The sequence below is a fragment of the Haemaphysalis longicornis genome, unplaced genomic scaffold (genome assembly GCF_048455015.1).
Source record: "Haemaphysalis longicornis isolate Haplotype H1 unplaced genomic scaffold, Haemaphysalis longicornis Haplotype H1 scaffold_1, whole genome shotgun sequence".
Taxonomy (NCBI): Eukaryota; Metazoa; Arthropoda; class Arachnida; order Ixodida; family Ixodidae; genus Haemaphysalis; species Haemaphysalis longicornis.
In genome coordinates this window covers 90,278,429-90,301,795 of record NW_027526203.1, presented here as the reverse complement: position 1 = coordinate 90,301,795, position 23,367 = coordinate 90,278,429, and the positions used below count along the sequence as shown (strand labels likewise).

The following is a 23,367-nucleotide window of genomic DNA, read 5'->3' as shown; positions in this document are numbered from 1 at the left end:
AATTTTGCGTTATGTTGGACAACTGAATTTATTATTGCACTCAACATTCCATATTTTCAAAATAGCCACCAGCGAAGATGTGCCCCGTCTCCACAAGCAGCAGGCGACACGCCTATGATTTGGGCCTGGTCATTGTCAAGATTGCAGCTCCGTACGATGTTCGCCTACTAATGGTATCTGTACGAGGACAAATTGTACGGGCTAAAACTTTCGAATAATGTGAAGGTGACAGCATAGTTGCAGTTAGTGTTGATTTTCTGTTGAACGTGATGTAGTTTACTGCTCACTGACCAAAGTCAAAACAAAGAAATCATGTTTCTGGGGCCCTTGTTCACACTGAAGGAACGAGCTGGGCGTCCCCGGTTTATGTATTACTCAGCAGTGTTTTCAGCGATTTCGCTTATATGGGGTAAAGTGCCATCATTCCTGTTTAGCGTGCTAAGCGTTGTCTGGATGAGTTACGGCGGGTTGATACGTTCTTTTCCGTCATCATAATCTTTGATTCATTCCAGTGAATCTGATGGCCGGTTTTCTTCGCATGCTCGGTTTACCCGTTTGCGTTTCTTGACCCTTTTTCCTTCCGTACGTCATTCTAGTGTTCTTGAAGGTGTCCGTCGTTTCTCCAATGTACACTGATAGGCGCAGGAACGCAGAAACGTCCGGAAACTTTCAAGAGGAAGGTGGTGTTTCGCGTTTACAAGTTGAGCCCGTATCTTGCTGGTTGGGATATGCGTATTATAGACGCCGTGTTTACGGAAAAGGACGCGCAAGCTCCTCGCTAATTCCTGGCAAATACGGGACAGTGCCTGGCTTTCTTTCTATTTTGGGGGGCCACAACTGCCACCATTGGTCCAGCCGCCGGGACAGAACCCTCCGAAACTCGTTCCGGACGCTCCGCGCCACGCGTAACCACCTGTTCGCGCCCCCAGGGGTGCTTTTAGCTCTCAACGCGGCTAGTTTTGCACGCACGGCAGGGGTCTGCCATCTGTTACATGGGCGAAGGAGTCCCCGTACCGAGCTCTGTCGCCTCTATAATGCATTGGTAGAGCGGCGAGCAGATGAGCTGCGTTGGTGTTGACGACAAAAAGCCGAGAGAAAAACTTAGCTGCTTTATTGCATGGCGAGAGATGAATAGCAAAGATACAGGGAGAGCATGGAGATTACGGGCAGATCGGCGCTCGTAGGTATGCCCCAAATTCGACTGATATGTAACACCAAAATGACAGAAGCAGCAAAGGTTTACACTGCCTTAAACGCTTTCCGCACGTCTTGAACAAAGTGCAGACACACAAGAAGACTCTTTCCCGGTGTCGTGATAGTCGGCACACGTTGAGGTGGAAAGGAGCGGTCACGGAATAAATGGTCCCGGAACAAATGATCCCGGAAAAAATGGCTCCGGAACTTATGGTACCGGAACTAATGGTTCCGGAACAAATGGTCCCAACTTCAAACTAGGAAGAAATGGTCCCACCGCTACTCCACCTAAGCATGAGCGCCTGTATGAGGGAAGGAAGCGGGTCAACATATTTATGTTTATATGCTTCTACAATGTATTTTATATAATATATTTGCTAAGGATGAATTTAAGTAAATGCTGCATACAAATTTGTAATCGTTAGTGTATCTTCTCCGGTGCTTCCTTTGATTGTGCTCGTCTGTTTATTAAAGCTTGCGAAGCGAGTCCCACTTGAGCCTGAGGGGGGAGCCTATTTACTTATCGCTATTTCAAAAAAGAATTTTACCCGATTGCGTTCGCTAAGCTGCGTTGCGGTGCTCTCCATCCGAAAGGCTTCGATATCTGCCGTTCGGATCAAGTGAAACGGCACTAATAAGGATTTTGGACCTTGATAATTTTGCAGCTTGCAGCTTAGATACTTTTGTTTTTCTCCGAAAATACGCAGTGTAGCTATTATTACGCCTCTTTTCTTGCTGCAAGGTTTAGAATACTGCTGGCTAACATGGGCTGTTAATTTTGCCGGCGTGTTACGGGAGCGTAAAAATTGTTAAGGGCAGCAGGTGAGCTCATCGAAACTGGTCACCCACCATCAACAAGGAACTTTATTGTTCGAAATTGCCTTTGAGCGCAAATATGTGCAGTTTTTCGCGCAAATTCACAAGGATGTTTTCGCGCGTCTTTCTTACGACTTTACTTTCCAGAAATTGTGAGAGACAGCGCGTCCGCGGCGGCCCCCTGCATCCGGCGGCCAAACTGCCAGTGGCCCCCTTTGGAGGATAAAGACTTCCCCAATCGGCGTCGCGACGGGTGCACGCAGTTGTTAGACGTCTGCACTCGGACCCCGCCAAAGGGGTTTGTCCATTCACCGCTCTGCCTGTTCCCGCGCGCACCTTGCGTACAGGTGGCCTAATTGGCGGCGGCCCGTCATCGGATGTACGCCGGGGGAAGGAGGGTTGCACTGAGGTACATTGACCTCCGCGCTCGAACCTTACAGCCGTTGCAAGGTTCGATCGTTACAATCGTTGGCTTTTCATAGAGCCATGACAGTGACTGTATTTGGTTCTCACAATTACTGGAAACGTAAAGCCGTAAGAAAGCCGCGCTAAACCATGTTTGGGAATTTGCGCTCAAAGGCAATTCCGAAGAATAAAGTTTGTTGATGGTGGGTGACCAGTTTCGATGAGCTCACCTGCTGCCCTTACCAATTTTTACGCTCCTGTAACACGCCTGCGCCCGTGCGGGGACAAAAGGACGCGGCGTTGGCGGCGTGCTTTCACCACCTTGGGTGGGTGCACGCGCAATGCATGCCTTGCCGTTTATTGTTTTCTTTAACCTTTCCCCTTCCCTCACCGAGGGTATTTACGTCGAGCCCGGGGAGAGAAAGGGGGGCGCTTTGCTTTTGAACTTGCTGCAGGTCGTGGGGACAGTCCCGCCTGTGCCGGCTAGACCCCGGCAAGAATCTAAGCCCTACCGCGGGCTCCACTTTGCTTCCTTGTATGTGTCCTGTAAATATTCCGGCCCATAAACTGTACATAGTTTGGACATCAGCGTCTGTCTCGTCCCTCACGGCGATACGAGACACAGCGGCGCATTCCTGGATACGGAGAAGACCTGAAATTTACTGTGGGCGTGCCTGGAATTAGCGGAGGTGACCATGGAAAATTTCCGAGGGCGGTCGGAACAGGCGAAAATATTTAATTAGTGGATGTAACAATGGTTATAACAGCATTTACAGTGATAGGTTGTAGTGCGGAATTTCGATAAATACAATACGAAAGAAATAAAAAATATAAAATATCACAAACAAATAAAGAAATAAAAATGCATCTTCAAACATCTACAACAAACGAAGAATGAAATGAAAAGCGGCAAAACACGGCGGAAACACAAAAATACCAAGAACAGGCCAACTGTGTTACGCCATGCATTTTCATGTGCACAAAAAAGCATGATAAAATAAACCGATGGTTTACTGACAGTTTCTGTTACAGAAGGCGATACAACACTCCAGTAAGATACAGCAAATTTAAACAAAGAGTCCACATAAGGATTTGCAGAATCATTTTGCCCGAAGAGGTGCCTGGGACCATTTGTTCCGGGGCCATAAGTTCCGGGACCATAAGTTCCGGGACCATTTATTCCTACTTTGAAGATCGGACCATTTGTTCCGGGACCATTTGTTCAGGAATCATAAGTTCCGGGGCCATTTGTTCTGGGACCATTTGTTCCTACAGCCGGAAAGGAGAGATGTCTGCTCACGGCGTCCGCCCATAGATTCTAGTCTCAACACGATCCCCGGTCGAGCAGTCTGCTTAGAAATTGCCGCGCGCGTGATTTACCACCCGCGCGCTGGAGACGCCCTCCAGCTTGTCGAAACATGCTTAAGGAAGCGGGCTTTGCCGCCAAGCACGCCGAGTTTCCCCGCACTACACGGTAGCGGAGCCTTGAATCGTAGCAGCGCCTTGCGGCGCCCTTCCTCAGAGCATCCCAGGACACTCGGCGCATTATAACCGCTCGGGCTCGCGCTCGGCTTCTTTCCAATTTCTTGTACATCGCAACAATTCTTTGCATCTCACACGTTCCATGAAACAAATACATTTAATGCTCTCGGTTTAAAAGCAGGCTTCTCGCGGAGTCCACAGCTTTTCAAATGAACAAATTTTTGTCCTGACAATCTAGTCAGTTTACTTTCACCACCCTTCTTACAGCAGCTGTATTCTGAGTCACGTTTAATTGGGTAGCCTCGTTTTTGGTTGCCGGCCTCCTGCCATTTGAGTCCGCACAACGCGCCTTGCCAAAACAAAATTTTGGTTCATTCATGGTTCAACTCAAGGGAAGTTTTCCTTTATAGGGTAGCACACAATGCAGATATGTATCCGCAAAAATGGGGCTTTACCATTTTAGGAGTACTTGGCTTAGCCCATACTTGTGTCCACCCAAATTTGTATCAGTGTTACCCCATAATCATATTGGAGTGTCTTACAGTCACTCTTGATTGCAGTTATGGCGGTAGTGTAACGCCCAAACTTGTTTCCACAGTTTCTAAAATGATTTACCCACACCCGCCCCAAATATTTCAATCTATTTCAACGGCTGTCTGTATACGCATGCGAAACACCTAAGTAAGAATAGGAATCGTTTTCAGCTATAAAGTATATTCTCTAGTCTTTGGTTGTCTAGCTGTTGAGTTTCCTGCAAATCGTTGGTAGCGCACACAGCAGTTGCAGAAGCATGTCGAGGTCGGAGTGAACGGCGGATGACGCCACATTGCCTATCCAAATAGCTATCGTCTTAACCGTGCCTTGATGTGCATATCTACGAGCTGGACACCGTTTTTTTATTCCCTAGTATTTTTCACTTATCGCAAACTCCGTCTTTCTGACTGAAATTACTGAAAAGAGTCCTGTTGTTGCGAAAACTACGGGTTCGCATTCTCTAAAACGTATTCCATGCTTCCATTCACATAATCGTGAGTACAGTATTTTTTAGTGCAGCAAAAATACTTGTACGGTGCATTTTTAGCGCGAGTGAAGCAGCGCAAGATCTGGTGGGCATCATTTTTTGTGGTTTTAGCCTTTGGAATTTGCTTAGAAACCCCGAATTCTGACATAGGTTGCAAATGTTCCCATCGTAAGAACTTAGTGCTCATTCACGGTGTAGCTCTACGCTACGAGGTGTAGCAAAAGAATGCGGGAAGTGTACGTACATTGTCTCCGACCTCTGTCATGTCTCCTGATGGTGTTCTCTTCAGGTCATCCAGTAGCTGGCAGCTTCGAAGCACACGCTCATATTTGTTTCTGTGCATGGATCGGCCGTAGATTATGTTTTCGCGTATCGTCATGTTGTGCACCTTCGGCAACTGTGGCACGTACGCTATCCGACCCTGCCATGAAAGCAAAGAAACGACACCAGTCCACCATATTTCATTGGCTTTGTTTATTTATGCTTTTACTTTTACCGCCGGGCTGTGTTATCTGTGTCCCGAGTGAAGAGAATGTTCCACTCTTTCTTTTTTCCACCGTAACAGATATATCTCATTTGATATGGAAAATGTTTCGCCCTAACGCCACTAGCATAGAGCAGTCTTCTTTTATCGACAGTGTTCTCGATGTAGTAGATCCGCGTTTCGAGAAGCACCCCGCGCCGGAAGATAAATGCCCGCAGAGCAGACGCCGCGGCATTCAATGCGCCGACACCCGCCTGCGCACGTCACTTTGTTGACTGCTGCTTCGCCACATGCGTATTTCTTTTGTTGTTAGGGGAGCACAAGTTCGCTCCAATAAACTTGTTTTTCCTTAAAGGCAACTGAGTCATCTTTGGCTTCGTGACAATATTTAAACGATTTGCAGTTCGACTGTCAGGTGCGTTTCCGTTTCTTTGCCGATGACTGCGTTGTATATCTCCCTATTGAATTGGCAAATGACCAGAAAGTTCTCAACAAATACTTAACAGCTGTTAGTAATTGGTGTGACGATTGGAACATGAGCTTCAATACACCAAAGTGCCGCCAAATGACAATAACGCGCAAAAAGTGTCCGCTTCAATATGCTTATAAAATTGACAATGTTGAATTAGAGGTTGTTAGCGAGTTCAAATATTTGGGTGTAACCATGGCATCAAACTTCACCTGGAACAAACACAAACAAAACATTACATCATCAGCACTGCGCAGACCTTGGCTACTAAGACACCGACTTTAGCACTGTACAAGCAGAACGAAGACCGTTGCGCTGGTCCGCCCCTTGCTCGAATTAGCAGACGTAGTTTGGGACCCACACACAAAGACGGATTCAGCGATGCTCGAACGGGAACAAAAGAAAGCGTTGCGATTTATACAACGCATACAGCAGGCGAGTATCCGGGACAGAACTGCGCAGGCGTTCTGACCTACCTACACTAGAGTACCGCCGCAAATTACATCGATTTAAATTATTACACAGCATAGTCAATGGTTATTCAAAGCTTGACTTCAATACCTACCTGAAGTTCAACATGTCACACCCCACCCGGAACAAGCACAACAAAACAATCCTAATGCCTTTCACGAGAACAAACGCTCACCGTCTATCCTTTTTCCCCGAGAACGATAGCAGAATGGAACACTTCCACGCGACGTTAATAACTTAACTAATCAAAGTGTTTTTTTCAACGGCTGTTCAAAATTGTGTATGATCGAAGTGCTAGTATTGTTCCCCTTCTGTTCTGTTGAATTAATGTATTTCACGTGTTAGCTTGCAACCATGCCGCCAACGCACACTGCTCGTCCTTTTTAAAGTAAAGCTTTTTACCTCTCCCCCACAAAGGCTATTTCGCGACCGTTGGTGTCACCAGAAAACTCCAGTGAACGAATAAAAGAATAAACTGGCTCCGCCGAGAATCGAACCTGGCACTAATCGACTAACAGAGCGAGAGCCCGTTGTCTTACCGATTTAGCCACGAGCCCACGCGAAGACGGGGAAGACAGGTGGTGTACTCACCAAGCACATCTACGAGTTTACCCCCTGCATTCTCGCTGAATGCCACGTGAAAGCGTCACGCGACCACTCACGCCCGTCTAGCAGCCCTGTGTGCACCTTGCTCATGTGCTAAGAGTTACAAAAATTAAAGGACGTTCACACAAATGCATAGCATCTCACTTCTAGTACGCCAACGTGCTAAAGCCTGTGGCCTCCAGTGTTCACGTAAAAAATCACAGCTCCTTGTCGTCCGCATTTAGGCCAAATCAAGGAATACATTCAAATACTCCTTGATGGCCAGGCCATCACTCCAAGCCCCAGCATCAAGATCCTGGGCCTACATCTCGAGCCTAACACCAAGAGTGACGTGTCCTTTCAGCGCCTCAAAAACAGCATTAATCAAATCATACACATGATCAGACGACTTGCCACTAAGAAGCGAGGCCTAAAGGAATCCGGTACCTTTCGATTAATTGAAGCTTTTGTCCTCTCGAGAGTCTCTTACGTCATCCCCCTGTCTTCTTCTCGACAAGGAAGACATATAGATGCTTTATATAATGATTAGAAAGGCGGTCGAGCAGGCCATTGGTCTTCTCATGAGTGCGTCCACACAGAGGCTGCTTAACACGGGGCTCCACAACACGGCGGAAGAGCTGATAGAAGGCTATCTTTCTAACAAGAAGCTCCGACTCAGAACTTCGGGGGGTAACCGCATGCTTCACCAGATTGGCTGGGCAGCCCAGAATGTCACTCCGCGTGACGTACTCCCAGACTCTTGGCGACTAAAACTAAAGATGCTCCCTTCGCTTAGAAATATGAACCCCTCACAGGACGAGGGTTCATATTCACGGGCTCAAGCGCTAAACACCACCCTCGGTGGGGGTCATGCAGTTATATACACAGACGCCTCCAAACATCGAGGGCACCCATACGCCATCATCGTGGCTACCTCCAGAACCAACCTCCTTGCGTGTACCTCGCTTAGGAACCAAGAAATGATGGCAGCAGAAGAGGCAGCCATCACCTTGGCTCTCACTCAACCAGGTGTTCGGAGGGTAGTCACCGATTCCTAGGAAGCCTGCTGGAATTACCAGTAGGGTTGGGTGTCATGACCTACACTGCGCGTGCTAAAAAAACCACTCCCCAAACGGTTCCATTCAGCTCATCTGGACACCAGCTCAAGCTTAAATCTGAGCAGAAGTATTCCTTCCTCTTCCTCCTCCTTCTCTGCCGCATATCTCGTCGCCTCTGTCCGCGGCGCAGAGACGAAGTAGTCAGATCGTCTAACACCGGTTTGGAGCTTACTTTAATTTGATAAAAAAAGTTTCCACTCTTGCGCTACACCAATACAACTCAACCAAACACCGTTCATGCATCACGCATTGATTTAACCTTACCAAGAACATCTCTTTGAAGTAATAAATGGTGTGGTTAAGTGCATTTCACTTCTCTCTGGTTTTACTATTTGTAGAGGGATGTGAGTGAATTTAAGTGACGTCGCATGGGTAATCGTTTACAGCTTTGCTTTCCAACCACATTCACGGGGTGGATTGGCGCGATTTTTTTTTTTTTGCGCAGTGTTTTCCTATCTTTACATGGCAACGTCAGATTTTTTTTCGCACTTCCTGGGCAATGCGCGTAGAGTACTTTGTTGTGTTTTGCATTAGACTAGCATTGCCGGTTTTATTGTATACTAATGTAGGCATTTCATTTGTAACGAGAATTACTGCTGCTTTGCGAATCGTGAGCCGTGTACTGATTGCGTGCGCTTGTGCGTCGTAACACTCTGTAAGCTTACTGCATTATTGCTTCCCTGTGAAGCGCGGGCCGTGTTACTGGTCGCGTGCAAACTCTGTGTTCGTACTCTGCACTGTACCACTCCTGCTCTTGCTGCCAAATGGCGGCTGGCAGTATTGAATAAATAAAATAAATAATAAACAAATAAATAAATATACATAAACCAACACTGTTACACGGCGGCCATGAAAACAAAAATAAAGGTTGCGAACCCAACTTCAATGTAGCCTATATTTTGTCTCAGGGCTGAATCTCACATTTCTGAAAAATGAAGGAATATGTCAGGCCAGCGAAGGCAATCTCTGCAACGCAGCTTGTTTTCTCAGGCCAAGAAGGAATAAACTTAGGGTTAAAAACACACGGGATAAGAAGAGAAAGTCTGTAACCTTACCTAAACAGAGACAAAAAATGAAGAACTAGAAGATTACACTGCTGATAATGTAGAGTCACCTTAAGCAAGATTTAGCGCCACAGCTATCCTAACTTCGGCTGTAGTTTCAGAAAAAAAAATGAAAGCCTCCAAATCATTTAAACAGTGTAAGTTTACAGCCGCGTTTTAAAAAGATTCTGATCCGCCGCGGTGTCTCACTGGCTACAGCGTTGTGCTGTTAAGGACGAGGACGCGGGTTCGATTCCCAGCCGCTTTTCTGATGGAGGAGAAAACCAAAAACGTGCATTTGTACGAGATTTCGGCGCGCAATAAAGATCCCCAGGTTTCATCCGGAGCCCTCCACTACAGCGCGCCTCATCGCCTGTGTTCCGTTGGTGCATTAAACCCTACAATCAATCAAAAAGATTTTGTCATTACAGATATTCACATTCGGCCGTTCGATCCGCTTGCTCGCCACGCAGCTCAAAAACACAACCACGACAGCACTGTATACCTGGAATTGAACGACTGGCAAAGCAATTCGAAGGCGAATACGCCATGGACGGGGCTACTGGGACAAGACAAAGAGTGTGTGAGAATGTGAGAGAGAAAGTGTGAGAGAGATGGAAAGAGATTTTTAACTCGTGTAGGTCACATTTAGTGCATTACGTTGTTATGTTTGCGACTGTGAATATTGCATTAGTTTCAATTGATTGCCATCAAATTTTTATTGTTCAGGCTTCTGGAAGAATCTATTTCGCTTCAAGGGGCCACCATTGCTGGTCGTATTAGCATAAACTCCAAAACCGAAAGAACCATTATCGTAGCTGCGCTTTCTAAATACCGTGAAAGCTTCGCAGTCGTAAAAACCTCTGCACTCTTGACGTGAATGGCACAATAGGATAGTTAGAGAAGCCTTAAGAACGCACCTTGGGGATTTCAACATGCAGATCGAAAACCGGGGCCACGTTTTTATTAGATTTATGGGATGCGTGCCTTTTCGTTGGTAACCAATATCGCGTCATGAAAGCTAATATATTAAACTTCCAACTATACATTCCGATCGCACAAGCCATTTTATAGTACATGCCATCAATAAGGTATGTTATATCATGTTCAAGTTTAATTTCGCGGCTCTTCTTAGTTCTACGAGCTTCATCAACGCGAGCGAAGAGGAAGAGCCATTTCCAACCATAAACCTTTCACTCTTGCGTATCGCTTTGCGCGGCCGTAGTCAACTTCACCCCTAGCCATATTAAGCTTGGCTTTGAAATTGGCGGATAGGCCCAAGGGGCGGCAATCGAAGTAGAGCAAAGCTTTACACTCGTGCTTGTACGCTGGCACAACCTTCATATTGATACTCTCGGCGTAGATGTCCTCGTCTTGGGAACCTTCGCACGGAATGGTCGTAACCATGTGATCTACCTCAACTGTCACGTGTACATTCGCCGTTGGCACACCGAAGACGCCCCCGCTGTTTTCAGGCGATAAACTCTTGGCGGAGATAAGGCGATGCACGTCCCCACCCCACTGTGCATCCCAGCCCCGCGTGTGCGGGATGCAGAGGTCAGCGCTGCTCGGAGTGAGACAAAACCAGAGGCCGGTAAGCAGCAGCGGTCCCATCTGAAACGAATTCGTTCGCTATTTTGTCTTTACGGATAGAGAATGATTTTTTTGTGTGTAGGGATGTCTCAGCCTACTCTAAAACTTGCAAAGCGAAGCTTTCTTTGGCGGTCACCCGGTTTTACGGGCCGCTCCAGACCATGCTGCTGTCGATGCTGCTTGCTCGCTGGCCGCGCGGCATGAGTCTGCCTTACACCACAAACGGCTGGCCTCCACGTGCCGCGCCCGCAGGGCCGAGCAAGCGCCTGGGAGGGGAAAGCAGTTGATTCGTTTATGCGTTGTCTGGCTCCTTCCGCAGGGGGTTTGGACGCTGAACGTTTCTTGAGACAGCTCGCATTTCTCGGCGCACGCATACGCCACTGCTGGCCCTTCTGCAAAATCAGCAGCTGCCCCAAACACAACACTCTAAAAAATGCCACACGCAAGTTCATTTTAAACAAGGTAAGCTGTTATGGAAGCTTCGCGTAACGTCGATTTACACCTATCTGTGACATCCACGAATATTACAAGTCCAAATTCAACAAATCTCCCTTGACATCATAGACAGAGGGAAGCGGCTTAATTGGGCTCCGTACAGCTCCCGTATTTATAGTTATATAACCACGTGTCACTCCGGTCTGACATGCTTTCCCTTTTTGGACTGTAATTTTGAATGCCACATGGCATAGCGTACCTTCTCTTTTACTCTTGCAATGATGTGTCATGAGAGCTTTCATCTGCTCTCGGATTACGTAAGACGTGAACGTCACTTGTGGCTTTACACGTGGCGTCATAATTAACTGGAACAAGGATTTGTGAATATCAAAAAATATTTCTCTTCCTTGGTACATGGCAGCCATTACCGGTTTACAGGAAGCCTTTTCCATTATGGAGGACTCCTTTAAACGCAAGCCAATGGATCCAGGCCATTTATGGAAGAATAAATTCCTGTAAATTTACGAGACCATTTTCTAATTACTTTTGACGGCACCTGTAATGCCAGGTGATGTTCTCGCAGAAGCTACGAGCAGGTGCTTTGCCCAAACAAGGATTTTGCCCTGTGACATCTCTTAATTTCAAAGCCGTGAATTTTAATGATTCGGTAATTTTTATTATTCCTTAAATGTTCATATTTTATGCTAATTTTAAATCCTCCCGCCGACCAAAGCATTCTGGGAGATTATTTTGCTGCCACTTAGGGTTTTTTGTATTTTTGCGTTCGTACGTAAAGAATCAAGACAAAAATTTAAGAAAGGGGTTTTACGAATGGGTGTTCTTTTTCGCTTGCGGGGAACGGGACGTTCAATTCCCTGACTAAGAATTCCACTATTTTTTTTTTCAACAATTTATTCATTTTGTTTGTTCGACCTTCCTTCCGTAATTTGGAGCCCTGTGATTCCGTCATTGTTTAGGCATGTGTTAGCCGTGACGAGGAATTGTTTACCTACCGCTTTCCCAATAATTCCCCCTTCTCCCGGGTATTTAATACGGTAGGGAACACTGACTTCGTAAGAAATGTCTATATATTGTCACGCAGCCAAAGACGATGCAGTTGTCTTCAAGGGAAAGAAGTTTATTGGAGCGAACTTGTGCTCCCCTAACCACTCAAACAATATTACAGGCGGCGAAGCAGCAGTCAACAAAGTGACGTGCGCTAACGAGCGTCGGCGATAGTAAAACGGCGGCGTCGGCTCTGCAGGCTTATTATCTTTCAGCGCGCGTGGTTCTCTAACCGTCGATTCACATCTAGAACATTGTAGATCAAGGAAGATTATTCTAGGCTATTGACGTTAAGGTGAAACGGTCTCCTTATCTGAATGAGATGGCCCGTGTGGAATAAAAATAGAGAATTGAAGACGCGCTTCGCTTAGGACACAGATAACAGAGCTGGGCGCGGCCGGGCATTAAAAACAAACAATAAATAAACAAACACGTAGATGGTTCGCGGGAATATCAAGTAAACTTTTTCAGTAATCGCCTGCGTAGTTACTCGCGGCAATAGAGTTTTCTTGGTTTCAAAAAAGCACTTGCATTGCGGTATCAGAACGTAGAGGCTGGCACTGTATCTAGATTTCATTAGCGTGAGGCTGATGTAACAAAACTGCAAGAGCTTGATGATGGTGCCTTCCTAAAGCACAGCCGAGTATTGGTTTGGGCGAGTTTATACATAGTGAAGTATCGAAGCGCAGCTCAACACGACGGACAGAAACACAGAAGACGACACACAGAGCGCTAACGTCCAACTTTAATGACCCAAAAAACCCAACTACCACATATGTGGTGCTCTTATCAGCCAACATGCCTCATTTGAACCAAACACGATGCAGTCAATATCACAACAACGCAAATAAAACTGCGTACCAGTTTAACATTGTGAAAAAAAGTACACCGATAAAAAAAACTTTGCAAACATAAGTTGCCAGATGCACGCAAGGGCAAGCAGAAAACGCATTAGCAAAAACAACACGCTCCGAATTCACGGGTTTGACCTTTAACAAAATTTAACTTTTTGCCGCCTTAGCGCTACCGGCTGTTTCGAAACGCAACGAAAGCGTCGAACGCAACGCAGCGATGGTTACCGCTTCCGAAATTTCGCTTGTAAGGTGGTGTCGGTGCTTCTCAAAGAGGGGAGGAGAACAGTCATACGTTTTGCAGTGCAAATCAAGAAAGCCCCGTTCTGATTATGAACATTTTAGCTATACTTCTTTAGGCGTTCGTTCAGACATCTGCCCGATTGCCCCGCATAAACCTTGCCGCAACGAAGCGGAATCTGGTACACGACAGGCTCAGTGCACTCAACAAATTTATTCCTGTGCTTGGTCGTGCATGAGGGCATCGCCGGGCTATTAGGTTTTCACCACCGGATGAGCTTTCCTAGCTTCTCGGGAGCAGAGAAAACTGCTTTTATGTTGGGGCGAGGAGCTATCTTCTTTGGGTTTTAGGACAAGCGATGCAAGTACGGAATCACCGCCAGCTTGCTTTTCCCCGTTGGCGGTTCCGCATCAGCACGTTCTTTCATGCGTGACTTCCTGAGTCACGCATGATTGTCATGCGTGTCACCCAGCCACATGATTGATCGATCGATCGATCGATTGATTGATTGATTGATTGATTGATTGATTGATTGATTGATTGATTGATTGATTGATTGATTGATCGGTCGATCGATTGATTGATTGATTGATTGATTGATTGATTGATCGGTCGATTGATTGATTGATTGATAGGTCGATTGATTGATTGATTGATTGATTGATTGATTGATTGATTGATTGATTGATTGGTTGATTGATTGATTGATTGATTGATTGAATGAATGGTTGATTGATTGATTGATTGATTGATTGATTGATTGATTGATTGATTGATTGATTGATTGATTGAATGGTTGATTGATTGATTGATTGATTGATTGATTGATTGATTGATTGATTGATTGATTGATTGATTGATTGATTGTAGGGTTTAATGCGCCGACGCCACGCAGGCAATGAGGTGCGCCGTAGTGGAGGGCTCCGGATTAATTTTGGCCACCGGGGGATCTTTAACGTGCGCCGAAATCTCGTACACACGGGCGTTTTTGCTTTCCGCCTCTATCAGAACGCGGCCGCCGCGGCCGGGAATCGAATCTGCGAACTCGTTCTGAGCAGCACAAACCATATAATGAGTTGGGTACGCTGCTTCTGCCAGGCGGATCGTCTGCTTTGCAATGCTATGGCCAATTTCGTGCTCGCAAGACTTCTTCAAGGCGTTGATAAAGCACAGGTTACCTCTTTTAACAAGTTTCGAGTTGGCAGAGTGATAGGGAAGCAACGGCTTGTTGGCTCTAGGTTCGTACCTTCAGCAAATGTGATTGTCGTGAAATGAAAGACCTAGGTCAAGGAAGCGGATTCTATTATGGACAGGTAGCTCAAACGTAATTTGGAGGGGTGCTAGTTTTGTCTTTACCATAGCTAGAACTTCTTTGGCATCTGGTTGGAGCTCACTAGTGACGGACTCTCGGAGGAACAGGTAATCACCTTAATACCTTTCTGATTTTTGTGCCTGCGAGGGGGTTTGCAATGTTGGCATCCAGTTTAGCAAAGTACAAATCACTGAGAATGGGTGCTATGGATGAGGCGATGCAGATCCCGTTTCTTTGTAAGGATGGCCGTCCTTCCGAAACAATGAAGGTGGACCTAAGGTTCCAAAGTTCAAAAGTTCCAAGATGGTCCCACATGAGATGCCGGCATTACCTTGGAAGGACACAGCACCAAAACATTCAATAGCGTTCTTGACAAAGGTCAGCAGTCCAGCCTGAGCTAGCGAATAAAACAAGTCAGTAATGTCTACAGAGAAGGCCTTTAGGCACTGGTCAGACTGGGAGCTGACGAAGTCCAGAACTTCCTCCGAACTTCTTACAAGAAAGGGGTCTTTTATGGCCAATAGATTAAGCTTTGATTGTAAGTACCATTCTCGGAGACAATAGCCCTGAACGGCATGCCTACCTCGTGGGTCTTTGCACTGAAAAATACATCCGAGCACTCGCTCTTGGCGGTGTTCACACTTTTTAAAACCTTGCGCAAGTCAAGTCTTGTACACAGCTTTTTCGCCTCCGACTTCAGACCAGAAAGGAACACACCCGATTTACACTCGAACACCTTGGAGACAGCATCAGCCGCTTTCGCATTGCAGAGCCCATGCGAAAGTACGGCAAACCCACCCTCTTTGTCTGCTGGCAAGACGCACAGCGAGTTATTCCTAAGGAGAGGCAGAACCCGTTTAACGGGTATCTAGGAGGGTGGGACTTACAATGCTTCGAAACATCCACGCCTTCATAGACGTATCGGGCCGCTTCCGCATCAGGAGCTTTACGTGACACCTGGCGAACCATGGACAATAATTCAGGAGCGGCTTTCCTTCGTTCCGGCGCAAACTTTGGACCCAAGCTAAGCACACCATGAACATAACCTCGTAAAGATACCTGTTCAGGAACGTCGACGGTGTTCCGCAGAGTATGCTGTTTTTCCGGTGTTTCCTATAGCACATCGGGCTTTCAAGTATGCCTAAAATAAAATACGGGGTATGCGCTGCCATTATGTGCGCATTGCTGCCTTCAGTTTCATTGTAGCGGTAGCGAACTCAATTCTTGTTATTGCTGGTTGCTTTTGCACTAGTGTTTTGCAATTCCTAACCTCCCTATCTTAGTTTCTGGCGGCATACCAAATTATCCTAGGAGCGGATTTAAACTGCACAAGGTTGCGTAACGACAGCGTAATGCGTTTGACCCGGGGCTTAAATGCCACCCGTTCGGTCTTTGCTTCTGACTCGCGTTAGTGCACGCTTTAGCAGTTGAGCTACGCCACAAGGTTCTTCAAACATAGAGGGTTTCATTTTCTGCAACCACGTAAATTGCTCAGTCAGAGCGGAGTTCCATTCTGCGGAAAAAGGTGCATACATTTCCAGAACCATCCTAAACCTGGCTAGAATATACAGCGTTTGCCAGCAACAGCAGAGCACCCAATTTTGTTTTACTCACAGCTGACGTCAGAGTTCCTTCCACGCATTTCATGTCTCCAAGGATGGCCGACAGCAGCGATGACTTTCCGCTTCCAACAAAGCCGACCACCCCGATCAAAGACCCTGGCTCGATGTCGAATGTAACGTGTTTGAGTTGTGGCTTCCGGGATACTTTTGTACACTGGCCCCAAGCAAACGAGCAGTTAGCCAGCTGTACTGCCCCTGTTAAAATACAAAGTTCCCCGCAGGTTACAACATTGCATTGGTGAACGCTAAAGTTATCGTAGCACTTTTGGATTACCGGGAGAACTGTCATATTGTGATTGCGGAATTTCCAAGCCACCGCTACGAACCTTTAGTATAGTATTTCAGATAGTATTATAGTATAGTATAGTGTAGTGTAGCCTAGTACAGTATAGCATATTATAGTATAATATAGTAAAGTATAGTATAGTATATTGTAATATAGTAATTCAGAGAGTAGTATTTTATTTACATTTATAAATCCCATTATATGTAATTCAAACAGTAGTTCTCTTATTTAGGGTTATAAATTCCGTTATATTGATCGTTACCATCTCAAAAACTGAGATTTTGTCTCTGAGTGGCTTAAGGGGTATTGTATGTATATAACATCTTTTTCTATCACAAGCACTGTACCAACAGACTGTTAGCTACTCGCACCCCAAGTATCAATCAGTAATCCTCAATTACAGTTGGTTTCTACGTAGCCTTAATGAAGAAACAATAGCAGCCGCACGAAATAATAAGGATTTTTAAGTCGGCTGTTTTGAGTAATTTTAAGTCGGCTTGCCGCAATTTACATGAAAGTTTAAAATAAAGATAAATAAATAAAAATATATTTTCTGCGAGATGCCGACAATGCGAATAATAGTAATACAACATGGTATATAGGCACCAGCAAACACCTGGAAAAAGAACAAAGACGGAGGCATCGTTAGAACATAGAGCGGCAAACAATATGAGAGGATTTTATCTAAAAATATTATGCCTAATTGTTGGAAAATTCTCGACGTAAACAAGATGTTCATAAGAAATTGTGCAAAGGCATTGGTACTACTTCGGGAGAAATCGTTGAAATGGGGACTACGGGGAGATGCATATTCTCTGTGTAGATCGGAATTTTGTGAAAAAGTGGTCCCAACTAAACTACATTGCGGCGCCAGCCAAGGGAGTATTCTTTTATGATTTCAGTCATATATCTCTTGGCTCCCTAACACTACAATAAGTATCCAATAAACGGCGACTGGAATCACCAAATCATGTGGGGGATCAGGTGAATACATCAACATTGCGCGAAAGCCGGCTTGTCCCCACTTAATAAAAAATCGCCCTGATTGGCTCTGTCGCACGTCTTCCTTCAGTCGCGAAGGACTTTTTATGAATGACAATTGCTTACTTATATGTTTGCATCACGTGATGAGATCTCGTGAGCGCATCTTTTATGCCTTGACACTGATATATTCTTTTTGCAGGCGTTATCAATACACTAACCACCTCTTTGGATAGGCGTGAAATGGAGAAAACGCTCAAGCATGAGAAAGTATGTGAACACTTTAGTATGAGAACACTTTCACCATGAGAAAACAGTAGTCCAGCTGCCCTCACTTAGCGCCGCGAACGCTCGTGTTAACCAGGGTGTGGAACCGGAACCGAACCGAAAACCGGAACCGAACCGAATTTTTTGCCAGGAACCCGAACCGAATAGAACCCGTAGTTTTTTCCGCCATTTTCAAACTGAACCCGAAGCGGAACGAATCGATGAAACAGTTCCTAACTGGCTCCGGGGCTTGAAAATTGTCATTTCTAGTTTCTTCCTTATGGTAGTCTACCTTGTGTCTGAAGATCTTCTTACTACTCGCCTGACAGCGCCACCAAATGTTATGCATAGTCTGTAGTCGCACAACCCATCAGTTTTTTTTCCTCAATTAAATGCTCTCAATTTAATGTAAAGTTGTCCGTATATATTATCACTTTGTCTTACATACTGCCCATTTCCCCCAATTTTCTTTTGCATTTAACAATAAGTTAAGCTTAAGCATATATTCCGAGGTGACACATCATGACACATCATAGTGCAATCGTGGTTCCCATGTACTTGGTGTTTATTATTGTGTAAAGTTTTCACCGTGTTGTCAAATTGAATGCATCCCGCACCCTTCTGAAGGCCTTCAGGGACCTCATCAACTGCTGGAGTGATATAAGCTGGGCTAGTTGGTACTGTTCCCCGATGGATAACAGAGCAAAAACTAGGAGAAGACACGAAAGGCGAGGACACAAACAAGCGCTGCTGTTACACTAAAATTCTTAGGCACTGCTCTTAACGCCTGCTCACTGAACGTACTTTCCGGTCAAAGAACGCACTGGTCCTCTTCACCGAACTAAAGCAATTTAAGGTCATTGTTCGCCAGGTAATGCACCACACCGTTCAAGTTGAAGCTTATCCAAGCTGTGGAGTGCACGACGGCATCCATGCTTGTCCCCTTCTGGAACATGACGAGTGATAGCAGGGGCCACTTTTTCCAAACGGGCTCAAAGGCACACTTTAGGCCCAACTTGGTGATGGGGCACCGGAAGCTGCACGTCACCCAACGTGACCGCTTGTCCTTGCGTTGGAGTGGATCTTTTGCTGGTTGGGAGGGCAGGCCCGACCATGTCCCTAAGCGCTTCGCTTACTTGGTCCGCGGAAACTATATGTACATGAAAACCGTACGAGATCAACCAATTTTTTTCCATGCGAACTTTTCTTGCCTAATTGTGTGAAAACACGTGTGCGTGCATGGTATCAAATACAATGGCGGTCGGGCAGGCTCTCGGCCACCCTGCCAAGAGTGCCCGCAAACTACCGCTCTGCCTACCAGAGAGAAGGTTCCGGTGAGGAAGCGTGATTAGAGACAAGGGCTGGCACGTCACCATCCACTTAGGGGTGGCGCAATGCGGCATCATGGCGACACTCGATGGTGCCAAAAAACGATGGTAGACAGACTGTCGCCTGCTTTGCGGATGGACGGGACAATTGGTAGCCTACAGGGAAGGTGCCCATTGCCAGAAGCTTCAGGCGAGGAAGCTACATGCGCGCCGGACAGAGGACTGGGGCGAGGATGCATTATTTGGAGACGAAGTGGTCAGTGAGGGGAGTGGAACACAAGGCGGTACTGCGGCGGTTCCGTAGAGTCATGTCACGTAGAGTCATGACCACCCGGAAGGGCCGTGAAAAAACCGGGTACACTTGGCCTCACCCCTCAGCACTTAGCCTAGCCTGGCAAGAAGATCGCGAAACCTAAAACACGTAGCCGGCCAAAACCTAGAAAAACTTAGCAAAGTCGGAAGAAGCTGGGTTGCCCCTCAGCTCCGCTGTTTCTCCAGCCCTGGGGTACTCGTGCACGCTGCATACTTTTTGCAGCGGAGCTGTTGTTGCTGGCCGTAATGCGTGCAGCGTCATCAGAAAACACCGGGTCATAGCTACTTCAGCCGCTAACCGCGCACGTGAGCATTGCGCGCCCGTGCATGTGAGGATTGCGCGTGGCGCACGGAAATAAAATGCGAAGAAAAGAGTTCGCGTGCGTCCGCGCCTCAAGGGGGGAGCTACAGACGCGCAATTCGCGAAGCCGGTTGCCGCCTGTTCTAGCCCGTGCAGACGCGTTCCACTTTCGGAAAAATGGGAAAACATAAACGATCCAGGCAGCCAGTCATGCATGAGGAAGACGACGACTTAGATGGATATGATGATTACTACTACCACAGTGAAATGCGCCGACGGAACATACAAAAAACAATTCCAAACCTAATGCAATACGTGGCGGTGTTTCCTTCAGTGCTAATAGAGAAAGAAGTCCTCCAGCTTAGCTATTGTCCAAGCCTTGCGCTACTTATATAGTGCAAGTATCTCCAATTTTTTTAAGTGGCTATGGGATAGGCTCATTGCTGCAGCTGAAGGAAATCCGGCCAATAGCCACTCCACCACTACAAATAACGTCATCCCCGCGGTCCAAGAAGGGAAAAAGAGAAAAATGTTTTGACCAAGTTTTCAAGTTACCTGATGGGCATAGGGAAGTACTTTTCGGCTAAGGTGCTTTGCGATCCTCTAATCTAAGTATGGGATGTGTTGGTTGACTACGTCCTGAAAGCATTTGCGATTTCGAAAAAAGTTGAAGGGTCTCTTTGAATCGCCCAAATCAGACCATTTGCACAAAGAAACCTACAACATGTATTTGTTTTTATACCGACTTTACAATGAAGCGAAGACTTAGAACTAAAAAAATTAAACGCAAAAAAAAACATTTTCTTTTTCTCCTGCGAACCCGTTTGAACCCGTTTAAACTAGTTCCAACCGGAACGGAATGGTGCTCCGAAACCGAGCTCGGAACTGAACCCGAAAGGCTCGAACCCGAACCGAACCCAAAAATATTGCGGTTCAGTGGCCTGGTGTTAACAGCGAAGCTGCCTAACGTTTCCTAATCGCAAGGCTAAGCTTCATCGAACTTCTCAAAGCCAGCAGATCGATTCCCGTTCGCGCCTTCTACTAAAACCTTTTGCAACTTCCGTGCTTCCGTGCTTGTAACACGGCCTCGAGGGGGTGCCAGAAGAGCTTTTTTTTTCCGCTGAGTATTTTCATTTGCTGACGGAAATCAAGCAGCCGTTTATTTTTATTCAAAAAACCCATGGAAATACTGATTGTATTTGCAAATGCTGGTTTCTGCAAATCAGTATTTGCAATGAAAATACTGATTATGTATTGATGTCTTGCCTCAGGTGTCGTTAATGTGTTTTTTTGCCCAATAACGTTGGCAAGTATAAACATTGCTAACCGAGTTTAGGAACGCTTCGCCTATGTTAGCGCCTCGTTCAAGCATTACTTCAACTCGCTGCATGTGTGATTGCTCTCCTCCTCGCTCCTCTCCACCACAGCACATCGCCTTGCCGCATTTCGTCCCATGAAAGAATCCAGCAAGCAAAGCCTCGCTGTTCAAGTGACGAGATGGGAAAGTTATGCGCGATTGGGTGTGGTGACCGAATTGAGGGCGTGGTGTCCCGGTTTTTAGCTTGGCCCCATTTGTGGCTCCCGTGAGATTCCACTCATCTTGCTCATGTACGTCGCTCATTGTGCAAACTCGTTACTCACCACCCCAAGGTGGTGAGAAACTCCGCATAAAACTCCGCAAAAGACGAGGACGAAGACCCGAGGGCCACTACGCGAGCGTAACTTGGACATTCATTTCTGCGCGAAACCCTTGCAACCCTTCCCACCCGTAACCCAGTCAACAGCCGCACCACCCCTTTCGGCGTAACATGTCAAACACAACGATAAACACCCATCGATAGAACGGGGTCAACAAAACAGTAAGTACCTGGTAACAACCTTCAACATAGGGACTTCACAAAACGTTAAAAGCAACACGTGTCGTTCCTAAGACCAAAAATATGTTGGAAGTTGCGCTCGTCCTGTCACCCTCTTGCCTTAGTCCTAGTCTTTCGCTCAGTTATGCTCATTCATTTGTCATAAACCAACCAGCCGTCAACCAATTTTTATGACTCATAATCTCTAGTTTTTGTTTCCCGACACTGGACATTTCGAAAGCCCGTGAACTTCCACGTGGAGTTTCCTACTACTCCCAACCAACTCCTAGCAAAATGTTTTCAGTACCTGACCATGGCCGAGTGGAGACTTTGCACAACCGTTTCTCCCCTAAACATTCCATTGACCCAAGATTTAAAGATTGCGCGGGGCAGTTTCAGGCTAGCTAGAGTGGGTTACACATTTCAGGCTAGAGTGGGTTACACATATCGCCTAGCTGTACCTATTGGGATCAATAAATGCTAGCGTAGACCATTACATGTGACTAACCGAGTCATTTTTGTAATGCTTCCGACTGTAAGACACACCCTAAATGAGCCTGGATTTTGCTTGATGGAAAAACATACGGCATCAATTATAAATCTATGACGATCCTTGGGGTAGTGAGGGGTTTGTCGAATTTGTTTACAAATTGTGTTCGCGGTGTTATTTGATTTTGATTTTGCCTTTACCATTGAATTTTTTTGGCTTCATGGGAATGATACGATGCGTACCGTCATAACACATGATCAGAAATATTGCACTGCGATGTAACTAATGCTGGACAGGGGCTCCCACTGCTAGTAAACGTGATCCCTATCCCATTTACCTCGAATACTGTGGCCAAGTCTGCATGCTGAGGAACTGGCTTTACCGATCAGAAAAGAAGCATATGTTGAAGCGATCATGTGTAGAGGGCCGCAGGAATTAGAATTCTGCGGTCTGGTACTTAGTAGCAGAGGGCTCTTTTGTTCTAACACTGCTTCAGTCAATTGACTGCTACCACTAACTGCAAGGCAACGCCACCAGCCCGCCCAAGTCGTTTGTTAGAGGTATACCCACGTCTGCCTTCACAGCGGCGTGTTGTACGAAAGAACGTTTCCCCGAATGGCCGACGGTGCCTACTTGTCGTTCCCTCACCGCATGCACGCTTGCTTGCAAGAATCACGGAGGCGTATTACTGGCCCAAGCTCTCGGCAAACGTCGGAACTGGTCCGGACACATGGCCCATCCTGGCAGACCAGCTGCATTTCTCCGACCATTTAAAATTCCCCAAGTGCCGTCCCAGCAAGTCGGCATGGACCTGCCTGCTGAGCCCCTTTCTCACCTCTGGCCACCGCTAAGGCGTTGTGCTGATGAGCACGAGGGCGCGGGTTCGATTCCCAACCGCGGCGACCGCTTTTCTGGCGGAGGCGAAAAGCAAAAACGCCCGTCTGTACGAGGTCTTCACGCACGTTAAAGGTCCCCAGGTGGTCAAAATTAATCCGGAGCCCTCCACTACCGCGCGCCTCATCACCTGCGTTGCGTCGGTACGTTAAAACTTACAATCATATAAATCAAAATCAAACCATTTCTACCTCTACAGCGGGCAACAGGTGTATATCAGCCGCCACAGACTACTTGACCAAGTACGCAGACACAAAGGCCCTTCCAAAGGCCACGGTGATTGGGGTCTCCGTGATGTGGCTCCTAAAGTTCGTATTACGAACCGTGGAACCGAATTCACCGCGAAACTGCTGCAAGAAGTCCTCACTGTCAGCAGCCCATCTCAACGAAAAGCCAGTGCGTACCACCCTCAGGTGAACGGTTTGACGAAACGGCTAGACAAAAC

At 46.5% G+C, this 23,367-nt stretch overlaps 1 protein-coding gene across 1 annotated transcript in view; it reads right to left on the bottom strand.

The window, feature by feature from the left end:
- The window catches only part of LOC144177985 (ATP-binding cassette sub-family C member 2-like), a 603,957-nt gene that overhangs the window by 188,381 nt on the left and 392,209 nt on the right, over positions 1-23,367 (bottom strand). The window contains exons 14-15 of the mRNA XM_077705540.1: positions 16,200-16,402; positions 5,163-5,339 (exon numbers count right to left, since the gene is read on the bottom strand). Of these exons, the coding sequence (XP_077561666.1) occupies positions 5,163-5,339; positions 16,200-16,402 (380 nt within the window). The remainder of the gene's footprint in view (positions 1-5,162; positions 5,340-16,199; positions 16,403-23,367) is intronic.